Genomic DNA, 21563 nt, shown 5'->3' with positions numbered 1-21563 from the left:
CAGCGTGTGTGTGTTTGTGTGTGTATGTGTGTGCGTGCGTGCATGTGTGTGTGCATGTGTGTGTGCATGTGCTTGGGTGTGTTTATGTGTGTGTTTTTCTGTGTGTGTGTGTGTGTTTGCAGTAGCAGCGGTAGAGGGAGCTCGTTTAGTCATTAGAAGTCAGGCTTCTGTTTCCTCATCAAGCCAGCTTTTTGTCAGTCTCTCTCTCTCTCTCTCTCTCTTTCTCTCCCTCCCTCCATCTCTCTCCGATTCAGACATCAGTGTCTCTGTGCTGCTGGAGCTGATTAAGATCTTCCCTCAGGATCTCCTCACCCCTGTTAGTGCACATGCAAATGAACATTCAGACGCATCAACTAACCCAGTCGAAACACACACACACACACACACACACACACACGTGCAACATGCACACACGCTCAGAAGTAACCCCTCATCTCCTCCTCCTGAGAGTACACACACCAGAGGAGGGTGTCGTTGGTTATACATGCAGCCGGGTGGCACTGACACCGCTCAGTATTATTCATGAGAGCAAATTGGGAGGCGGTGATTCATAGAGAGAGGAGCCTTCTCCTCTCCTCTCCTCTCCTCTCCTCTCCTCTCCTCTCCTCTCCTCTCCTCTCCTCTCCTCTCCTCTCCTCTCCTCTCCTCTCCTCTCCTCTCCTCTCCTCTCCTCTCCTCTCCTCTCCTCTCCTCTCCTCTCCTCTCCTCTCCTCTCCCCTCTCTTTTCTCTCCTCTCCTCGCAGTGGCATGTAAGCCCCGGGGCAGGAGGAGGAGGAGAGGGGGGGGCTTACTCACAGTCACCGGCCCGTCCTGTCCTACAAACCTCCCCCCTCTCCCTCCCTCCCCTCCCCTCCCCTCCCCTCCCTCACCTCCCCTCCCTCACCTCGGGCGGTCCGGTGCCGCGCGCCAGCCTTAATTACCTGCAGCTCGTGCCATGAGCTGTCACTGTGGCACCGCCTCTGCGTACCCCCACTGGGGGGGGGGCGGGGGGCGCCCACCCTGGCCGCGTCTGCACCGGACCAACGCCCTGCCGAGGGGCCATGCCGTGGCTGGCCGCCAAGCCGACAGCAGCCCCCCCCACATCAATCAGGCAGCTCAACCTCAGGCTCGGCGTGGACCCGTTTTGGATAATAGCCCGCCGCGTTGTTGAATCAGTGGAGGAGGTTGAGGGACGGGGAAATGATCCATCAAAACAATGTATCACTCTGGCACAAAACTGTGCAGACATGGAGGACAATTTGAATGGGGGAGAAAAGTCTCCAGAAACACATCGGCGCGCGGCTGAGACGAGGCGCGAGTTGCGAAGCCGGGGAGACCGTCTCTGAGCGCGTGGAGGTCCGCTGCTCGGGGAAGACGTTTGGACGAACACATGTGAACGGTGCAGAGCCACTGAGGCGTGGATGGGCCGGGGCTTCAGCTAATGCATGGTGCTATTTATGTTGCCGTTAGCTCAGGCGGTATTGATCACACATTTACTTAGATGAATCGCCTGGGTGGTTTTGAAAGCAGCCGGCGATGGGCAGTTAGACACTGTCAATGGACACATCTCGGAGGGTTTGACAGGGGCCGACGCCGCACACCAGAGGGATGGAGAGGGGATGTGCGGAAAGGGTTTTAGATGTTACTAATGTTCTTTTTCGGCCGATTGACTCCCCATGCCACAATAATCAATGGTCAGCCACAGGAGTAGTCTTACCACCCATCTCTCTCTCTCGCTCTCTCTCACACACACACACACACACGCACACACGCACGCACACACACTCACCTTGACCATGGTGTGTGTGGTGCCCTTGAGCTGTCAGGCCCCAGTGTTGCAGACAGGGAAACGGGGAGACCCATAGCAGAGAGGACAGGGGGAGTGCATTAAGAGTCACCAGCGATCCACAACTAGAACCTTCACCACCGCCACCACCAACCAGGAGTGACACTAGGACCAGGACAGCCATTATTTAACACCAACTGTAGGCCTGCTTCCTCACCAAACAGGCCTACTGTCAGCCCAAACGCCCTCTATAGCTTTGCTGATAGACAGAAGAATAGGCCCCTTTATTATGGATGTGTTTGATTCATAATTCAACAGTATCACTTTTATCTACTTTGTGGTTTGGCTCATGGAATAATGATGTCGATTAGAAGGATTTTGGGTGCAGGCCGTTTGGTACATAGTGGCATTTAGAGAGTTTGTGTGGGCATGACAGGCAGGGAGTTGTGTGTGTGTGTGTGTGTGTGTGTACTTGCATCTGGATGTGTGTGTGTATGTGATGTACTGTACATTATCCAACTGATGGCCGTGTGTATCCCCAGGTGACCTGTCCTAGACACTGTTAAGCTGGGTCAGGGTGGATCCAGTGTTTGTGTATGTGTGGCTATGTTGGTGCAGGATTAACAATGCCTTCACTGACTATTTCTAATGTTGTGCTATTCAGTTCCAGGATTTAAGACTATCAAACATCCTTCTTGTGGTATTCTGATACTCATATTGAATGTTATGTTATGAAAAGCCCAATTTTGAATACACAAAAGACATAAATCCATTATGGACTATAACACAATACAAAGATCCACATCATCATTCCCAGCATTTTATTATTTCAGAATCAGAAAATGTATTCATTATTTTGGATGAAGGGTTGTGAAAATGCCGGTCACTAACAAATATGGAGATAGAGCTAGGATTAAACCTTTGTGATGTGAACCAAAGTGTACGTAGTCTCTTGAGAAAGCGGATGGCTGTTTATTGATAGGAACCACATCAATCGTTCATCTCACGTTTTAAGATTCTTCAGCTTTGTTTTGATCTTCTTCTCTTTGGTCTCCTCCGTATTATCAATAAATTCTCTGAAGGGGAATATTTCTCTCTGAAACAAGCTTAGGCTTTGATATTATACCATATAATACTCTACATAGCCGATGTCTTTATCCAAAACAATTACTGTTTAGTGTGTATGTTAATTTTAGTGTGTGTGTTTGTGATCCCAGCAAAATGTCATGTGCTCTCCTCATTTTATGGCATCTGTTAATGTGATTATTGCTTAGAGGTGTTGTTACACAAACACGCTCTGCGACCGCCAGTTCCCACCCACACACAGTCTCCTTTGCTCGCACGCAAACACTCGGAGGATTCTGCTCCGTTTGGCTCAGACTCTCACTCACTAGCTGAATAAAGCGTTGAATTTTTTACAGTCTGATGTACCTGTACTTTATATCTATCTGTCTGTGTCTGTCTGTCTGTCTGTCTGTCTATCTGTCTATCTATCTATCTATCTATCTATCTATCTATCTATCTATCTATCTATCTATCTATCTATCTATCTATCTATCTATCTATCTATCTATCTATCTATCTATCTATCTATCTATCTATCTATCTATTATGTGGTGGTACAATAGTCTTCTATTCTCTATGCAACAACCTGACGAATTTCAACACGGCACATTTCGATCAGGTTATTGGTGCTAAACAGACCGTAGCTGTGTAGTAACGAACAGCTGTGTGTTCTCTGTGTGTCTGGTGGCTCCATGGTTCCCTTATCCACTCCGGTGCTCTGTTCGCTCCAGGGTGCACACGGTTGGTGTCCACGGCGGTCCAGGGGAGCATGTGTGTGCGAGAGAGACACACACTTCTTATCGACTTGTTTGTTTTCCCTGCACCTGCGTCCGCCTGTGGAGGTCGAGCAGGCCACGGCATGCGAGACAGGGTCAGATGACCATGAAGGAGAGATGGAGGTTACAGAGCAACAGAAGGGGAGATGAGAGAGAGAGAGAGAGAGAGAGAGAGAGAGGGAGAGAGACTTAAAAGGGAAGAGTGCAAATTTGCCAGAGAGACAAACAAGAGGGCAAGAGAACGCCTCTGACCTCCCTTGTGGCCCCCCTACCCTCCCCCCTCCCCCCTCCCTCCCTCTGCCCCCTCCCTCCCTCTGCTAATAACTTGCCTGCATGTTGTTGTCTGAGTGCTTTCCAGAGCTCTCCCTCTCCTCCACTCTCACCCCCCTCACTGTTTTCCCTGACAATGCTCTGAAAAATAAATGCCTCTCTACACTAACTATCTGCGCCATTGGGCTCCGCCGGCAAACGGGCATCCATCACGGCTCCCTTGTCTTAAGGAGTCAGCCGCCCAGAAAGAAGGAGACTCAATTTTTCATGAGCGGGGCAGAAAGCGGATTGAGACAAAAGCGGTCGCGAGGCAGACGCTCTCTCTCCTTCACCTCTCAGACGCGCTCAGAGCTCGGCCTTGACGGCTCTTTGTTCTGGCTTAAGAAAGCGTACAAAGTACAACGGCTGCAGCCCAATTCCCCGAACGGAACTGCGAAGCCATTACGGGACCGGTGTTCTTCCCGGAGGTGTGTCTCCCAGCCGTTACGTGAAGGTATTGTAGGAGTCCACGGCCCCATGCTCTCTGTAATGGCTGCCGGAGCAGGTCTGGGTCTTTTAAGCTAGCTGCAGGATAACGCTTACAGCATACACACACACACACACATGTTCATGCACACACACACATGCACACACTCACACACACACACACACACACATTTTTGGAGGCAGTAATTGGGCGTGTCAGTGGCCTTTTCTAGAAACATAGTTAGCTGCGTCGGTCAGGTCACATACATTAACAATACGATACTCAGATGTTGTGTGTTGGTACTGTACTCTCAAATGGCCCATCTATTGAGCTGTTAATGTTGGGGTTTCAACAGTTCCTGTCCTGCAATCAATAGGCTGCAACACTGGATGTCCTTAAGAGCTGGACACTCACAGAGCCTTCCCCACACCCAGCTAACACCACACGTCACGATTTACGAGGCGTGTTACAAGCTAACACACCGCTGTCAACAACAACAACCATGCTCTCGTCAGCACCCCCTGTGCCACTTCACAAGTCTGAAGTGAGAGCAGAGAAATGCGACATGCACACGAAAACACGCATACGCGCATGTGTTTGTGTGTCATAACCCACTGACCAACCAGTTGGTGGAGGCAGGCTGTGATTTGAGGCCTCGTTAGGAATTTATGAAGCGCTAAAATGTTTGGTCCCCAGGGAGGGGGGATTGGCAGCTGTCACCAGCAGCCCGGGCGGTGACAGGCAGCGGGAGAGTGGGGACACGTGCCAGCCCGGCCACTCTCTGTGCCGCCAGTCACCGGGAAACTATGGGACTCGGGAGTTGGGAGTAAATCTAGCCAATGAAGTTGTCACAAATTGCAATCCCTTCATCTTGTTACAAAGCGTACTTATTACTACTGTACAATCTACAGTAATCTAGATCCATGGACCTTATGCTAGGAAGGCATTATATGTTTGATTGCATTCCAAGCATTTAGTTCAGTTAGATGTGAATTACACACAAAATAAAACACACCAATGGTGGAGGAGTCACCACAAAGCCCACATTGACAATAAAGCAGCCACACTACATGGAGTGCTTGACTAGTATCTTTAATTTCCCAGAAGCCCCTGTGCCTGCCTACGCAGCACACATCAAGCTCGCTCGTAAAGGATTGGTGCAGTGTTGGGTCGGGGTTGTGTGTGTGTGTGTGTGTGAGCGGGGGGGGGGCAGCATCCACCAGCGTGCACACATGTTTCTGAGGGGGGTCACTCAGCGCTGCGCGAGCAGCCCTCCAGCCGCAGTTTCCCATCATGCCGTGCGTTTGTAATCAGGTCTGGTGCTGTGCTGGCCCTCCCAGTTCATCTTCACCGCTGCTTTCCCTGGGCTCTGCACCGCAACACACACACTCCTCCCTCCACCGCACCGCAACACACACACTCCTCCCTCCACTGCACCGCAACACACACACTCCCCTCTCCACCGCACCGCAACACACACACTCCTCCCTCCACCGCACCGCAACACACACACTCCCCTCTCCACCGCACCGCAACACACACACTCCTCCCTCCACCGCACCGCAACACACACACTCCCCTCTCCACCGCACCGCAACACACACACTCCTCCCTCCACCGCACCGCAACACACACACTCCTCCCTCCACCGCACCGCAACACACACACTCCACTCTCCACCGCACCGCACCGCAACACACACACTCCCCTCTCCACCGCACCGCAACACACACACTCCCCTCTCCACCGCACCGCAACACACACACTCCCCTCTCCACCGCACCGCAACACACACACTCCTCCCTCCACCGCACCGCAACACACACACTCCTCCCTCCACCGCACCACAACACACACACTCCCCTCTCCACCGCACCGCAACACACACACTCCTCCCTCCACCGCACCGCAACACACACACTCCCCTCTCCACCGCACCGCAACACACACACTCCCCTCTCCACCGCACCGCAACACACACACTCCTCCCTCCACCGCACCGCAACACACACACTCCCCTCTCCACCGCACCGCAACACACACACTCCCCTCTGCACCGCACCGCAACACACACACTCCCCTCTCCACCGCACTGCAACACACACACTCCCCTCCACCCCGCTCCCTCCTCTCCTCACAGCAACAGAACAGCACAGAGACACACACAACCACAACAGCACAGAAACACACACAACCACAACAGCACAGAAACACACACAACCACAACAGCACAGACTCACATCTGAAAACAGCGGTGACAACCTTGGAGATGGATGCACAGTGGAGCTGTCTATTCCAGTACAAACCTTGATCTAAACCGGCTGCCTTAACAGAGGCTTTGGTGAAGGAATGTCACAAAATGGCCTCCACTGTCAAGATGGAGACTGGCTATGTGTTATCCTCTGTTACATTCAGAGATGTTGTAGTCATTGCTCATTATAGTTTGCACAACACTGTATTGACACACGGCGATAGTGGCCTTTACTGATTGAGAGTGTGATACTGTGTGTACAGATAAAAGGTATATTCCTATCGCTATTGCAACTTGTTTTTATTGGTACAAAATGACATTCTTTCTCTGGAGGGAGACATTCAATGAACCTCGCTGCTCTCCCTCTCTCCTCTTCTCCTCTCCCCTCTTCTCCCCTCTTCTCCTCTCTCGCAGTGTTCAGTGAAGATCTACGTTCCAGCTTATATTTTGTCAATGCATCTGTGCAAGAGGTAGTGTTCGCCAGCACCACAGGGACCTCGGTGCCCTGTCCGGCCGCGGGCGCGCCCCCCGCCTCCCTGCACTGGTACCTGGCCACGGGCGAGGAGATCTACGACGTGCCCGGGATCCGCCATGTGCACTCCAATGGCACCCTCCAGATCTTCCACTTCCCCCCCTCCAGCTTCAGTAACCTCATCCACGACAACACCTACTACTGCACAGCCGAGAACCCCTCAGGGAAAATCAGGAGCCAAGATGTCCACATTAAGGCCGGTCAGTTGCTCTGCTTGACTTCACAGCGCTTACCTCATTAGTGCTGGTTAATAGTCTGCCACGACCGCATCACCACCGCCGGTTGCGGTCACGGTCGCAATAGTGGTCAAGACTGAGGTTGAGAGTAGAAGCCGAGAAAGTCTGAATGGAGTGATGCTGATGCATCGCAGTTGATAGATGTGTGGACAGTAACAACCTTGACACTATTTCTACAGTAGCACTAAGATTAATGTAAGGGAATGAGCAACCGAGGGAATGAACACCAGAATTAGTCGAGCAAGTCTTCCATTACAGTGTCTTTTTCCTCCCTCTGCAATCCCTCCTTTCTTCCAGTCCTTCGAGAGCCCTACACGGTCCGTGTGGAGGACCAGAAGGCCATGAGAGGCAATGTGGCGGTCTTCAAGTGCATTATCACCCCCTCCGTGGAGGCCTACATCACCGTTGTGTCCTGGGAGAAAGACACGATGTCAATCAACGCTGAGAGTAAGTGTCTGCTTTGTCTGTCTTCACAACACTGTGTTAGACCCAGGTGTTACGATGTGCGTTATTGATACATCCACCCTATTGAGAAATGGTTGTGGCTGCTCTTTGTTTTAGCTGATCGGTACAGTAGGTCATGTGACAGTCACACCCTGACAGGTGGACTTTTTTTCCACCGATGTATTGTTTTCTAAACCTGCTGTACCTTCCACTTAATGCTATAATTCAAGCCGTACGAGTAGAGATTGTTTGTTTATGAATCAACAGTGCCATTCACACACACGCGCGTCTCATGCACTGTACTGTATGTCAGCCCTGTAAGGTTTAACTGGGCTGTTTTGACCGCGGGGATGTGCGCGCATACAGTCTGCTCTGTCTGGGAGACCTTTTGACATCGGACCAGACCAGAGCCAGACAGCCAGACAACTAGCCAGCCAATCAGGCGAACCCCAGGCCTCGTTGTCTTACTGCATATACGTTTCCATGTCTGTCTGAGCCAGTGTCAGAGCGAGACAGGCCGCCCGCGTCCACGAGAGCCCTGACCCGCCCATCGTGTCACTTAGCCTCGGTTTATTGACCCTCTTCTGTGATAGGCTGAGAGCAGCCACTGCAGTGTGCCATGCTCCGATCATTCAAATTGCTTAAATGGCACGTTGGGGCTACTCGATTGTTTCCTCACCCCCGGGGGGGAAATTCACTTTATGTGGGGCATTTAACAAACTCAATAGACAAAAGCTAATGTCGTTTTGGTCTGGATGGAGGACAACTGAGGCGATGTTTTTTTTTTCCTCTTTTTTTTTTGTTGACGTTTCACATTTGTCTGCTGAGGCGAACGGGACCAAGTTGAAATCTATATCAATCTCTTAATTGTCCATAAATGGATTTGCTGCAAGGTTGTTTTGGAGCAGAGGGGACAGGAGGGATATGGCTTATGGAATACGTAGGTGTTCTAATGGTTAGGGTTGTATTTCTTCCAAATTTGAAGACTTTTCTGAAGAACATACTTGTTTTTATGATCCATTAGTGTCATTTCTAGACACATGAAGAGATGCAATAGAATAATTTGCATGGACGTACTATTAGAATGTGCAACTTTTCACATGTCATCTTTCCAAAACGTCACTGCCAAAACTGCCAAGGGTTTATCTTGCACCCTTAAAATCCTTACATTACTGTCTATCGGCCATGTAAATGCTGTCAGAAGAATCACCCCACCACCAATCTAGTACTCTTCTCCATGCTAAATAATGGATGACAGAAGCCTATGAATCCACAAGCAAATGGTCTTTATTCACGTCTCAATGCACCCCCCTGACGCAGTCCATTCTCCTCAGCACACGCATATCAAGTTCAATTTAAAGAGTCTGTGTGTAGTGTGTGTGTGTGTGTGTGTGTTTGTGCCCGTGCGCGTGTGTGTGCGCATGCCTGTATTTTCCTCCACATTGGGCTGGTGGCTCTGGGCTGAATGACCGGCCCCTCCCCTTATTTTTCGAGGGCGCCCAAAGTCCCTCCATTTCAATCTTTAATGCGTTTAAAAAAAAAAAGAAAAGAATATCAACACTCAGAAGAACTTTGTGAAATAAAGGCTTTTCTGTCTCTGCCTTGAATAATGGATGGAAGCATTTCTGTTTGGAGAGGTGTAGCATGAAGTGCCTCTTCCCATCCGGCCCTCTGGGGGTCCCAGCGGGACCGGACCCTCTTTGAGGAGCTACAGTGAAAAGACTAACGACGCACAACGCAAATGGACAAATGACCATGAAAAATACATACTGTACAATCAAGAAACTCAGAGGAGGTTACAGTGTTACAGCAGTGCAGTGTATTGTCTTCTTCACTAACCCAGGTGTAAGCGAGAGGTCGGCTGATGCTGGAACCCAGCGCTCAGAAGCCAGATCTGAACCAGAGCTGTATCGGGACCTGTTCCAATAATGGTGTGTCAGAAATTCAGGCGCAGCTGTAGCCTGCTGCACTGTCCAGTCCACCAAACAGTCCGTACTAGAACGTCATTCAAAGGAGGAAAAAGATGAGAGCAGATTGTCGTGTGGCAGGAATTATAGCAAAAGATTTGAAAAACAAGAAGTCTGCTTGCCCATTCGTTTGTGTCGAGCTGTACATGCTCTTTAGTCCGATAAGGAGCTGATTGTCAGTAAGATATGAGTGGGGATGAGGCAGTGACACCCACACATTCATCTTCTCTCTGCTGCCTGCCAGGGGAGAACGCTGCGTTGTATCGTTCTGGTTGCAACTGTGAAGTAGAATGTTTACAGTACTCTACACTAAACACCGGATATTCTCTTACCGCTGACCTACTATGTACAGTATATACAGTATGTACAGTATGTACAGTACACCTCCCCTGTGCTTGTCTGTATCAGTCGGCACACCAAGGAAGCTGAAGACACACCAGAACGACGTTCATATGAATCCAGATGTTTTTTCAACAAAAGCGTGTTGTTTGGTGGTTGGTGTTTGTGTGCCGCGGTCTGCTGTGTTGCAGACACAGTCCCCTGCTTGTGCTCAGCCGCTCCCCAGCTGCACGGCAGGCTGCGCACGCTGCAGTCGCTGAGAGGAGCGCCTTGTGGTCGTTCGCCATGGCCTGATGTGGCCTGCTCTGCATTCAGCTCCAGCCCCCCCAGCAGCACTGCAGAGAGTCGCACGCACGCACACACACACACATGCACACAGACGCACACAAACACTTCTCATTCTACACACGGAGCGAACACCAGGGCCCTCGGCCATCAGCCCTGCACTTCCCCACCCTCCTCACACACACGCTCACACACACTAGCACAAGTGTGCACTCGCACAGCTACAAATACACATCCCTGTGGGCACACAAACACATTGACTTCGAATCAGAATTATGTATTTTAATATATGTATTTTGTGATATAGGTAATGATATAAGGATAAATATATATATACAATATAAAGCACAAAGCTATAAAAAATCCATTGTGTCCCCATAATGCTGTATAGACAAAAGCCTCTGCCTTAACAAAATATCTTCAGAGTCTGACCAAGGCTCAAGGCCAGACTGCATCTTTCCTTTTTTAATGGAATAAGGACTTATTTTGTTTACGTTGTTCCTTTGCTGAATCCTAATCACCTTGACTCCTCTACTATTAAAGCACCTTGGTTAGATTGCGACAGAGACAGCAATAAATGCCATTCTCTACTCGTTGTTATAGTTCAACACCGCCGACTGTCTGTACTGTATGTTTCACCGTTTAATTCTCGTTTTAGTTGGTATTTTCGAGGTGTTTTCATGTCGCTTAGCGTCCAGCTTGCTCTGTCTCCCAGCCCGTGGCTTCGGGGGAGAACAGCCAAGCACACCATGGCGGCTTAATTGGCTGTATCTAATGCTCCTTTGAAGTAAATATCAAGAGTTTCTATCAAAGCACAATGTCACATGACAACGAGGAAAGGCATGAGAGAAAGGGAATATGGCCGGGCTGTTTTTAGAGTCCTAGCAGGATCGCCTAAGTATTGTTTGGTATTCGTCCTAATCACCATGGATATACAGTACACCACTTTTTGCATCAAATCAGTCAGTTGTGGATTTATATTTTAAGGAGAAAAGTAATCAATCAATAATGATTCTTGCAGCCATTTTGGGAGGAGAAAAGAAAACGTGATAGTAATTTTCCAGCCTGTCTGAATTGTACTGTAGTATACTGTACAATTATCAGGTGACATTGTGGAGTAGCGATGTGTAAACCAGAAGGCTTGCTGCAAACGGCTGTTTGTTTAAGACCGTGTACGAAGAGACAGAAGCAGAGACATTGGTGCATGAAGCACAGCCTTGAGAAGGGGGCTGGGGAGGGTGGATAATGGTTTTACTGGTCCCTGTGTAGCAGAGAGAGAAGAGAGAGAGAGAGAGAGAGAGAGAGAGAGAGGGAGGGAAGAAGGGAGAGAGAGAATGATGAACATGGCCGCGTTTCTCTGAGCAGTCGCCATAGTGGAAAAAGAGGAGGGCGGGGTGAGGTGAGGGTTTTTCCTCGCCCCCCCCCTCTCTCCCTGCCTCGCCCCCCCTCTCTCTCCCTGCCTCGCCCCCCCTCTCTCCCTGCCTCGCCCCCCCTCTCTCCCTGCCTCGCCCCCCCTCTCTCTCCCTGCCTCGCCCCCACCCCCCCCCCCTCCCTGCCTCGCCCCCCCCCCCCTCCCTGCCTCGCCCCCCCCCCCCCCTCCCTGCCTCGCTCCCCCCCTCTCTCCCTCTGTCGACAGGCAGGGTTGGGACTCTGACGCGTGACAGGCTGGATGGAGGGTCTTTTTCTAGCGTTCGTCATTCCTTCTCCCAATGATTGGCTGGAGTATTGTTATTCACACAGAAAATGGGTCAGGCGGCCTGTGGAGGATCGAGTGTTTGTTCAAACGGACAGACACACAGACACACACACACACACACACACGCACACACACACTCTTTGGTTTGACACGGGATGCAATGTACTCTGCAGCAGTACTCTGCAGAGCACTCCCGGCTAAAATAAAGCAGAAAACCAAATGTCCACGTTGTATGGTGAGAGCATCTCTCAGGGACTGATCCTCTGGTTCTCTCTCTAGCTCCTGACTGCTTCTTACCCCACGCCCAGTGGCAGGGGGCTCAGCAGGATAAATAAAGGGATACACCGAAGAAGAAGAAAAAAACGGGGGAAGAAAATCAATACCTGTGCGCATGAATCAGGCTGCGGCTGCCACAAAGCATTATGGGAACATGAGGGGGGAGACGCATTTGTGTGCAGGCAGAGTGTGCACACACACAGCGTGATAAGCAGGAGGACGAGGGATACCAGGCACCCGCGGAGCCACATGGAGCCAAAATGTCCTCTGTGTTTAACATACGTTTGCTCTCGAGCGCTCTCAACTAAATACCCGTTAGTCCATAGATTCTTTTAGAATGGATAGGCAGTTAGGGCTTATCAAATCTGATGGAGATCCATACTATCTCTGTGTGTGCTCACCGATCTTGCTCCATACCCCCCCCCCCACACACCACTCCAGCCTCAGTCACACAGACAGAGATATTAATTCAATGGGCTGATGCTCTCTCCGTAGCAACGTGCTGCTATGAGCAAACCTCCACCTCCGTACTGCGCTGTTTGCTCACCAATAAACACAATTTGTTCCTTATTAAACTCTGGGGGCAGCGATTAGAATGTGGGTCTGTGTGTGCAGGGAGGGGGGGTTTATAAAGAGTGAGGGTTGACACATCTAATCAATTTGACTCACAATGGAGGACTACTGGATCCAGCTGCACTGGACTGAATTGGGCTGGGCTGGGCAAGGCTGGAATGGGTTAGACTGGGCTGGGTTGGGTTGGACCAGAATGTACCGGTCTGTGCCCACAGACGCCTTCTAGACCACAGTCAGATCAGATCTGGACCAGAGCCAGGTCGCATGTGGCCCCCTGCCAAGATACAGATTAGCTATAAGCGCAACATGAGCTAATCGTGGATGGAGCCACCAATTAATTAGCACTTAGTGGTTTTGTGGACTGTATTTTTTGGGTCCCAGTGTTATCAGTGGATCAACAAGGTTGGCTTTGCTGCCAGTGGTGGATGGTGTATTTGTGTGTGGCAACGTTGGGGCGGACCCATAGTCTGGCCTTCGTCTCATGTGAAGGATGCTTCCAAAAAAACAAATATTGATGATTTTGATCTACAAGAAACCAAAATGCGTTCATATTTTTGAGTGACTGCTTGTTTTAACATTCGCGCAGTGAGTCATCCTAAACTCCAGTGAAGGCTTGTCCTTGATGCACATTTTTTAAGCGGAAAAATTGTTATCTGGAAGAGGAGGGAAGTTGGGGTGAAAGTGAACTGCTTTGGTGGGGTGAACCTCTCCGACTCCACAGATGACTTCTATAGGTGGTTCTGCCAGGGAGCAGAGGACGGGCAGCGCCAGATAGATGCTCCACTTACACCTGGAGAAACACCTGGGACCACAAGGTGACATCAACCAGGGGAGCTTGTCTTGACTGTGGGAGGGAGGACGATGGAGGACACAGTCACTCTGAAGACAGCTCTCTCTTATGTTACATCCTTACACAGTAACTGCTGATGGGCTTCATTTGCTTAGAAGAAGAGATGGAGCCTTCTAAGTACTACATTGCTAATCGGCTTCCGGCTGCCATCTTGTTTACCTACTGTAAAATGGCTCCCAAATCTGTATACAGCTAATTGTTTGAAGATCCTAGGAGTAGAATATCTTAGGAGTAGAGCTAGCATGAATTGTTTGCAGTATACTATGAACAGTCTTAGGTGAAAGCGGATGAATGCCAGGAACAGAGCTGCTTTGGAGGTGATGGACAAATGTGCGCACACACACACGCACGCACACACACACACACACACACGCACACACACACACACGCACACACACAACAACTGCACTGCTGTCGCCTTCCCCTCCATCCCTCCATCTTGCCCGTATTTAACCTTGCTGTTGATTGTGACGTCACCATTAGGTGATCCATACAGAAGGACCTTTGACTGGTGACAATGGCGCCCAGCTATCTCCACATCAGCGCTGGAGACTGCAGAGGGCTTGATGGCTGTGTGTGTGTGTGTGTGTGTGTGTGTGTGTGTGTGTGTGTGTGTGTGTGTGTGTGTGTGTGTGTTTGTGGAGGAGGAGGGGGAGTGTTGGCTGTGAATGGCTGCTCTTATCGCGTGTGTGCAGCTGCTGCAGGTTCTTTGAGAGACAGAGGGGCTGTCCGTGCATGCCACTCTCTCTGCCCGTACACAGTGACACACGCACACACACACACACACACACACACACACACACACACGCACACACACACACACACACACACACACACACACACACACTCCCCATTTCTCTCTCTGTGTCTCTCTCTCTCTCTCTTTCTCTCTGCCTACATTGCATTCTCTGTCAGGGGAGTGAGAAAGGAATGAAAAGCGCATGACTTGAGTTTTAATGCAGACTCACGACAAATGGCTCCACATTTTTGCATTTGAGATTCAGGCAAGTCGGAACAGACAAGAAGTGATATACCGTTTGACATCAGATAATTGTTCCTTTGATGTTTAGGGGACTGACTGACTGACTGGATGCTCTATAGATACAGAATTGACACATTGTGTCATCATACACACTATGTAACCTATGAAACCATACTGTATAATAAGATTGATATCAGGCAAGAGTTTAGTGTTGTTTTTTATTAGTTGTGTTTACATAGAAATCCACCTGTGTTTACAGTTACAAGCACAATCACCTTGGTTTCAACTCCCATGGCCCCAGCTCACTCTTTTGCTATACAACAAAATGGCTTGCTTTGAAAAGAACTCCACTAATGAAATAGTGGTAACATATAACATATTGTATTAAGGCTCAGGGCAAAGTACACAATTGAAGCACAGAAAAAAGAGCTCAGTCATTGCGACAGTTTTGTCCAAATCTGCACTCTCTCTCACACGTCAGAGAAGAAGATACTCGCGATGATGAATCCTCCCCAAGGCCGAGATGCTAATCAAGACAGGGAATAATGAAGTGAATGAATTCATCGGGGAGATGGTGCCAGGATAAAGGTGACCTGCCGAAAGGTGTTTCCAAGGCGACCCACCCAGGGAAATCACCTTGATAGATCGACATCTTGGGCAGCTGGGAGAGTGACATCCCTAGGCGCCGTGCACCGCATGTAGAGAGAATTCTGGGAAATCTAGTCTTCCCTCCTCTCGCCCCCCCCCCCCCCCCCCTCCCCCCACCCTCTTTCCTCGCGGCCCAGGTGCCCTGTCATGTGGCAGTGTTTTTCACACTGTGATAAGTAACCTTGAATCTCATGAAAGTGTTCAAGAACAGATGGTGAATTGATGATTAAGAATAATGCTGGGAGCTCCATGCAGCTTGGTCAAACAGAGTTTTCTCTATCGAGTGCGCTTATTAAGTTTTTTTTTTAAATGTCAAGTTAAGCTATTTTTCTATGACTTAATGTATTGACTTACAGCCTATTTTTATAAGCACATTTGGAATTTAAACATTTGAATTAGAAAATTTGTATCACACTGCATGAGTGCAAATATGTATTTGAATAGGGAAAGCAGATCATTTCTAATATTTTTTGTACTATTATGGTGACAATGATATGAATATTGATTTAAACACATTCTTATTAATAGATAAACGCAAAAATATTTTTACATACTAATTTTGAAGTTTGATTAGCACAATTTTAGCAGTTTTTGTATTTCATAAAGTATCCTACTTAATAATAAGGAATAGCTAGAAGTAAAAAACACACACACACACACATCTACATCTACATATATATATATATATATATATTACAGTCATTTAGCTTTTATCCAAAGCAACTTACAATAAAATAATATTTTTCAGTTATTACGTACACTGTATTTTCAGTGACATTTAATGTCTAGTAGTATACAGTATATAGGGAGAGACAGAAATGAAAAGGCAGATCTTTTTTTCACTTGAGGACATAGTATATATTTTAAGCAATTTTAACCTTTATCCATTACAAAAAGTGTATTAGATACTGTAGGTGAGTCCTCATTGATAATGATATACACCCTACTGTCATGTTGACCTTAGCTCCCAGCCATGAATAGCACATACATATAACTCATATTAAAAGAGTGTTAGCAATGGAGAGTGGCACTGTGAACAACCAACATTTTGTTTGAGGTGGTTAAATCTATTTTTTGGTGGACGCTGCTTGCATAATCCTTTAGTTACACTTGGCAGCTGTAGGGGGAGATATAATATGTTCAGAGTCAGTGTAAAAATAATTCTGGGGACAAAGAAATTAAACTGATAAGCGTATGCATGAAGAGTCCTTTGCATAATCCCATTTAATCTGTTATATAGAATACAGAATGAACTATGTTCCCTATAAATATCACTGACAGTTTTCAAATACAGAGGAAATATTATTAATTGGCTTGTTGGGTGTCATTGCGCTCTTTGATTTTAATATGTTGATTTGATGATACTATAGTTTAAGTTTTATTTCAGATTCAGTCACACCAATGATAGATAATGAATAAATTATAATGATTTATACTTATCAGTTCAATAAATTGTGTTTGTATCTCATTAATTTTTACTTGGCTGTCAAGGAAGTAGAACAGTGTCAGTCCTCAGTACAGTAAATAGACATGTTGTTGCTGAGGTTCTCGGTTGATGTGGTTTGAGGCACCTGATTGGTGCAAGTGATGTGTGACTCGTCTAATGCTCAGCCAATAGCATTTGCTCGGCCTCTACTCTTTTTTCCTACCAAATAAATTGCCTGGAGGAATTGAACAAAAAATTAGAGAAAGAGAGAGTGCCTTTCATCTAATTGAGAACCTCATACAGTATTAGCTGTGTTGGGAAGATAAGCTCCTCTCTCTCAACAGCAATTAATCTCTGTGTTAGTGAGTTTCTTTCTCTTTTTAAATTCTGCTTGGTTTTTAAAAGCTTTGCCTCTGTACACACTCTTTGAGTGTTACTGTGGCGTAGATTTCACTGTGTGTGTGTGTGTGTTTGTCACATGACAGGCAGCCGTTGAACCTGCAGAAACATTATGCAAACTCCAAAATGGAGGCCAGATCATGTGACCTTGTGCAGCCATTTTCTCTCCGTCTCCCTGAGAGGCACACACACACAGAGAGAGAGAGAGAGAGAGAGAATGATCACTGAGGGGTCTCTACACAGCCCAAGAATTGGAGGGGCAGAAGCTTCTCTCAGAACGGTATTCAGCTCTCTTCTTGTCAGCAAATTCTATCCTGTCTTTCTAATGGAATTTTCCTGTATTTATGGCAATTCATGGGGTCAAATTAATTTAAATAATATTGAAAACTATAGCCATTATTTCTGAAGATGTGCATTGTGAAATATTTACAAAACGTGAAGTCCTATTAATAGTGAATTTGGGCAGGTTGTACTCTACATCCTCATCATCCTCTACAATGTGGCCAACACCCATGTTTAATGCCTCCTCAATTTCTGAGCCTGGATACCGTATGTTGTAATTGACATTGTGGATAAACATCTGCTGGGGCTTTATCTTGTATCTGATTCTTGGGGTGCAGCATCCCTGATTACATTGTGTGTTCTGTTGCCTTGATCCCTGTTTAGCCCCCAAACCAGGATTACTGTCCACAAAGCCTAGGTCGCCCCAAGATTTCTTGGCCCGTTTGTGATACTGTGGCTCTCTTGAAGAAAAAGCAATCAACTGTGTTATACAACAGAGTTTTTAATCTCCTCTAATCAGAGAGAAGAAGGAGAGAGGCAGAGGGAGAATCAAAGGGGCCATGTTGAATGTTTGTTCTTTCTCGGGTGCTGCGTGCGCTTAGAGCTATGAGGCAGCCATTTTGTGTGCTAGGCTCTGTTATCAAAACAGTGCTGGTTCACATTGAATATTGAATTAACAAATTAATCAATATAGACACTCTCACACTAACACAAAGCTATTGATGGAATTCATTTTAAAATGGAAGCATGTTCCAACAAAGCAACATGTCAAATCACACTATAAGATGAGTCTTGAAGATAGGCCTACTTTTTAACTTGTAATGATAATAATGATCATTCATGCAGGGATTTAAGGTTGACATTGAATGGCTGTTTAACTCAATAGTCAACAGTCAGTTCGGACAACTTGAATGACTGCTTGTTTCCGAGACTGGCTTGTTTACTGATCTAAATTAGCTCTGATTGCTGCCTTTCAGACAGCCACTGTTTCCATAATGAATTCAGACTACTGAATGCCATAGCCCAACCTGTTTACCATGACTATGTAGAGTCATTCTCTATTCATTTTTAAAATACAAATATATAATATGTCCAGCAATGCAGTCTAATATAGAACAAGTAGATGGTTAAGTCTGCCCGGAGGCATTCAATAAACATTCTTCTCTTTTCTCTTTTTATTGGCTTAACTTTTTGTGTGTGGAATGTTTACATCAGTTGCTCCTAAAGCAATTTTATCTTGCCTCTTAAAAAATAGACAGGAGACAGAGACAGATACACACCGTGTACGCAGACAGAAAACTCAGCAACAGGTGTTCTGCTCATCACTCACAATCATTTTCCTGCAACTCAAACAGATCCTTATCTGTGTGAAAGAGAGGCGCTATAATAGCACTATTGTCTGCCTCTGGATAGCCAGAGCAAACACACAGGCTAGGTAAGTGATCAGGCAGCCCATTCAAACAGCCCCATAATGGCTCTTCTAATGGTCTGTGCTCTGTGGCCTGTATGTGTGTGTGTGTGTGTGTGTGTGTGTGTGTGTGTGTGTGTGTGTCAGGCAGATGGGCCTTTAGGGATTATTCTTGTTAACGAGAATAGAGATGGTGTGTGTGTGTGTGTGTGTGTGTCTGTGTGTGTGTGTGTGTGTGTGTGTGTGTGTGTGTGTGTGTGAGAGCTTGTGCGCGCACGTGTGTGTGCGTGTGCAATGTGTGCGTGATGGGGGAGGGGGAGAGTGAGTGTTTATTACAGTTATGATGAGACTTGCTAAAAAGCACGTCCTCTCCTGTGACCTCCAGAATCATCAGAAGCATCTGAACCCCCCCCCCCCCCCACACACACACAGATTAGTTTATCGCCACCAGACCCTTGCTAACAGCAACAGCCTGTTGAGTGTGTGTGATTGATTGATGGATGTGGGTCAGCTAGCAAGGGGGAGATATTTAGGAAGGGAGGGCAGCTAGCTGGTTGTCATAGTGATCTACTGTATCTGTTTTTTTTCTTTATGTTACCCATGCTTGTGAGTGTTCACTGGAATCCCGATGACACAATTCCTATGTTAAGTCTCAACCTGGTATTCTTAATATGCTACTCTTACCAAGTAGCCCCTTAACTCAGTTTATGACACTAAAGCAGGGGTCTCAAACTCAAATTGGCTTGGGGCCACTGCTGGTATTGCCATCTCATAGGAAGGCCACTTAAACGTTCAACTACTTAAACCATAGGAAAGTGCAATATTTCTGAAAATGACATTTTTTATTTCCATAACTAGACTCACGAGTTAGTCTCTAACTGTTGCGAGACTATTCCATAACTAACATTTTCATCATACAAATTCAAACAGTTTCTATACTGTACATTTTTATATATTTTAACAGTTAGTGCAAATATTTTTTGAATAGCCTACATTTGTACTTTATTCTATTTGATGTATATCACTACTGTAAGCCTGCCCTGGTTCATGTTTGTTTGCATTTCTTGCCAGACACTTGAATACATTTGTAGGCTATTCTATTTCTTGCCAGACACTACTTGAATAGCCTACTGTACATCTGTAGGCTGCTATTCTGTTTCTTGTCAGACAATTATCTTGAAAGCAACGTCAGCCCGCTCAGCTGCGAGGCTCGTTTTGTCCTCTCGTCTCCCTACGACTCTTAACCTAACTCTACTTAACCTGTTCTCCATGTTAAGTAATGAATGACGCTTGACATTATATTGCTTTAGAACATATTTTTCTTGCATATCAGGCAGGCAGAATTTCCATTGAATTCCACAAAAAATACTGCATGTACATCTTTCTTGAAACTGTGTGTGTTCCTAATGTTAGTTAACCACGAACACAGCCTCTCGGTGTCTAGCTGCATTCATAGTTGCGTTCATAGTTCATAGTCGCGTGTGGATTGATTGCACCTGTGACTGTATGCAGCACGTTGGCAGCACTCACCTCGCGCTCTGCGCACAATAACAGCATTTACCCCCACGTATGAGCGGCTTGAATTTCACGTTGTAGGCCTGCCTGCCGGCGCCGTGTACAAGAAATTATTTTGTGGGCCGGATGGAAGGGTGAGGTGGGCCGGAAGTTTGAAACCCCTGCACTAGAACTACCTGAGCCGCGCTGCCCGTGGCCTTGTGGTGGGCTGTGTTTGGAGGCAGGCCTGAGGTCAGGGAGTCAGTGTACCAAAACTAGCCTGGCCCCCTCCTGCCCAGGGGGGCACACACTGCAGCGGGTGGGGGGCACGCTCCTGGGATTAGACCCACACAGGGCGCACAATGGCCAGTCTTTCACTGTGATTACACAGGGCCTGCTCCAGACAGTGGGCCCTAATCCCCCCACTGCCCCCCCCCCCCCCCCCCCCTCCTTCCAACCCCACCCCTCAACATATGGAGATGGGAGGAATTAAGCGCAGCGGAAGAAAATAAATGAGTTAAAGCAGCGAGCAAGTCAGGGGCGGCCAAAATTCGGTCTTGCCTGACCTGTCTGGGAGTACCTTGGGGCGGACGCCATTCGGGGGGTGGGAGTGTGGGGGAGGGGGGGCGGCATCGGCAGCTTCGCTCGTTTAGTGTCCTCTCTGCCCCTGTCTGTCTCTCTTTCTCCATAAATCATCCATTCTCCCATTTGGGGCGGAGTTTGCAATGCGTTTAGGAGAGGTGAGGGTTGCGGCTAAAACACCCCTATGGGCGCCACCTCCTGATCCCAGAGCACTTCCCTGTGACCCCTCCTCCTACCCCCCATCCCAGATCCTGCCTAATAGGATTACCATGGCTACCTGCCACTCCCTGGCTTGGTCAGGCCCTCTCATCCCTCCTGGCTCCACATGGTTGCCAACAAAAACACATGGAACAGTTCTCTACGGCACAGTAGACAAATGCTGCAGTGCTACCTTGTCTGGCCTTCGCTAGTGGTTTGCTGTTGCGAGTCCCTCTGTGCTGACTTCCGCGTCTGAATGTGGGCTAGCAGGGCGTTTCATGCCTAATTAGCATCTAATAAGTGGCCTCACACTGAAGGGCACTCAGGCTCAAGCCAATTAGCTGCTTTGATGC

The 21563-nt window shown here is 47.8% G+C and overlaps 1 protein-coding gene across 2 annotated transcripts in view; it reads left to right on the top strand.

Moving 5' to 3' along the window:
* Positions 1-21563, top strand: part of dscama (Down syndrome cell adhesion molecule a) — a gene marked incomplete at both ends in the record, with an annotated part of 81809 nt that overhangs the window by 8731 nt on the left and 51515 nt on the right. For both annotated transcript variants that reach the window (XM_084450462.1, XM_084450463.1), the window contains 2 exons: positions 7008-7325; positions 7659-7808. In XM_084450462.1, coding sequence (XP_084306588.1) covers positions 7008-7325; positions 7659-7808 — 468 coding nt within the window. The remainder of the gene's footprint in view (positions 1-7007; positions 7326-7658; positions 7809-21563) is intronic.

Source organism: Borostomias antarcticus (genome assembly GCF_949987555.1).
Source record: "Borostomias antarcticus genome assembly, chromosome: 15".
In the NCBI taxonomy this organism is placed as follows: domain Eukaryota; kingdom Metazoa; phylum Chordata; class Actinopteri; order Stomiiformes; family Stomiidae; genus Borostomias; species Borostomias antarcticus.
This window is presented reverse-complemented; position numbering and strand designations above follow the sequence as displayed.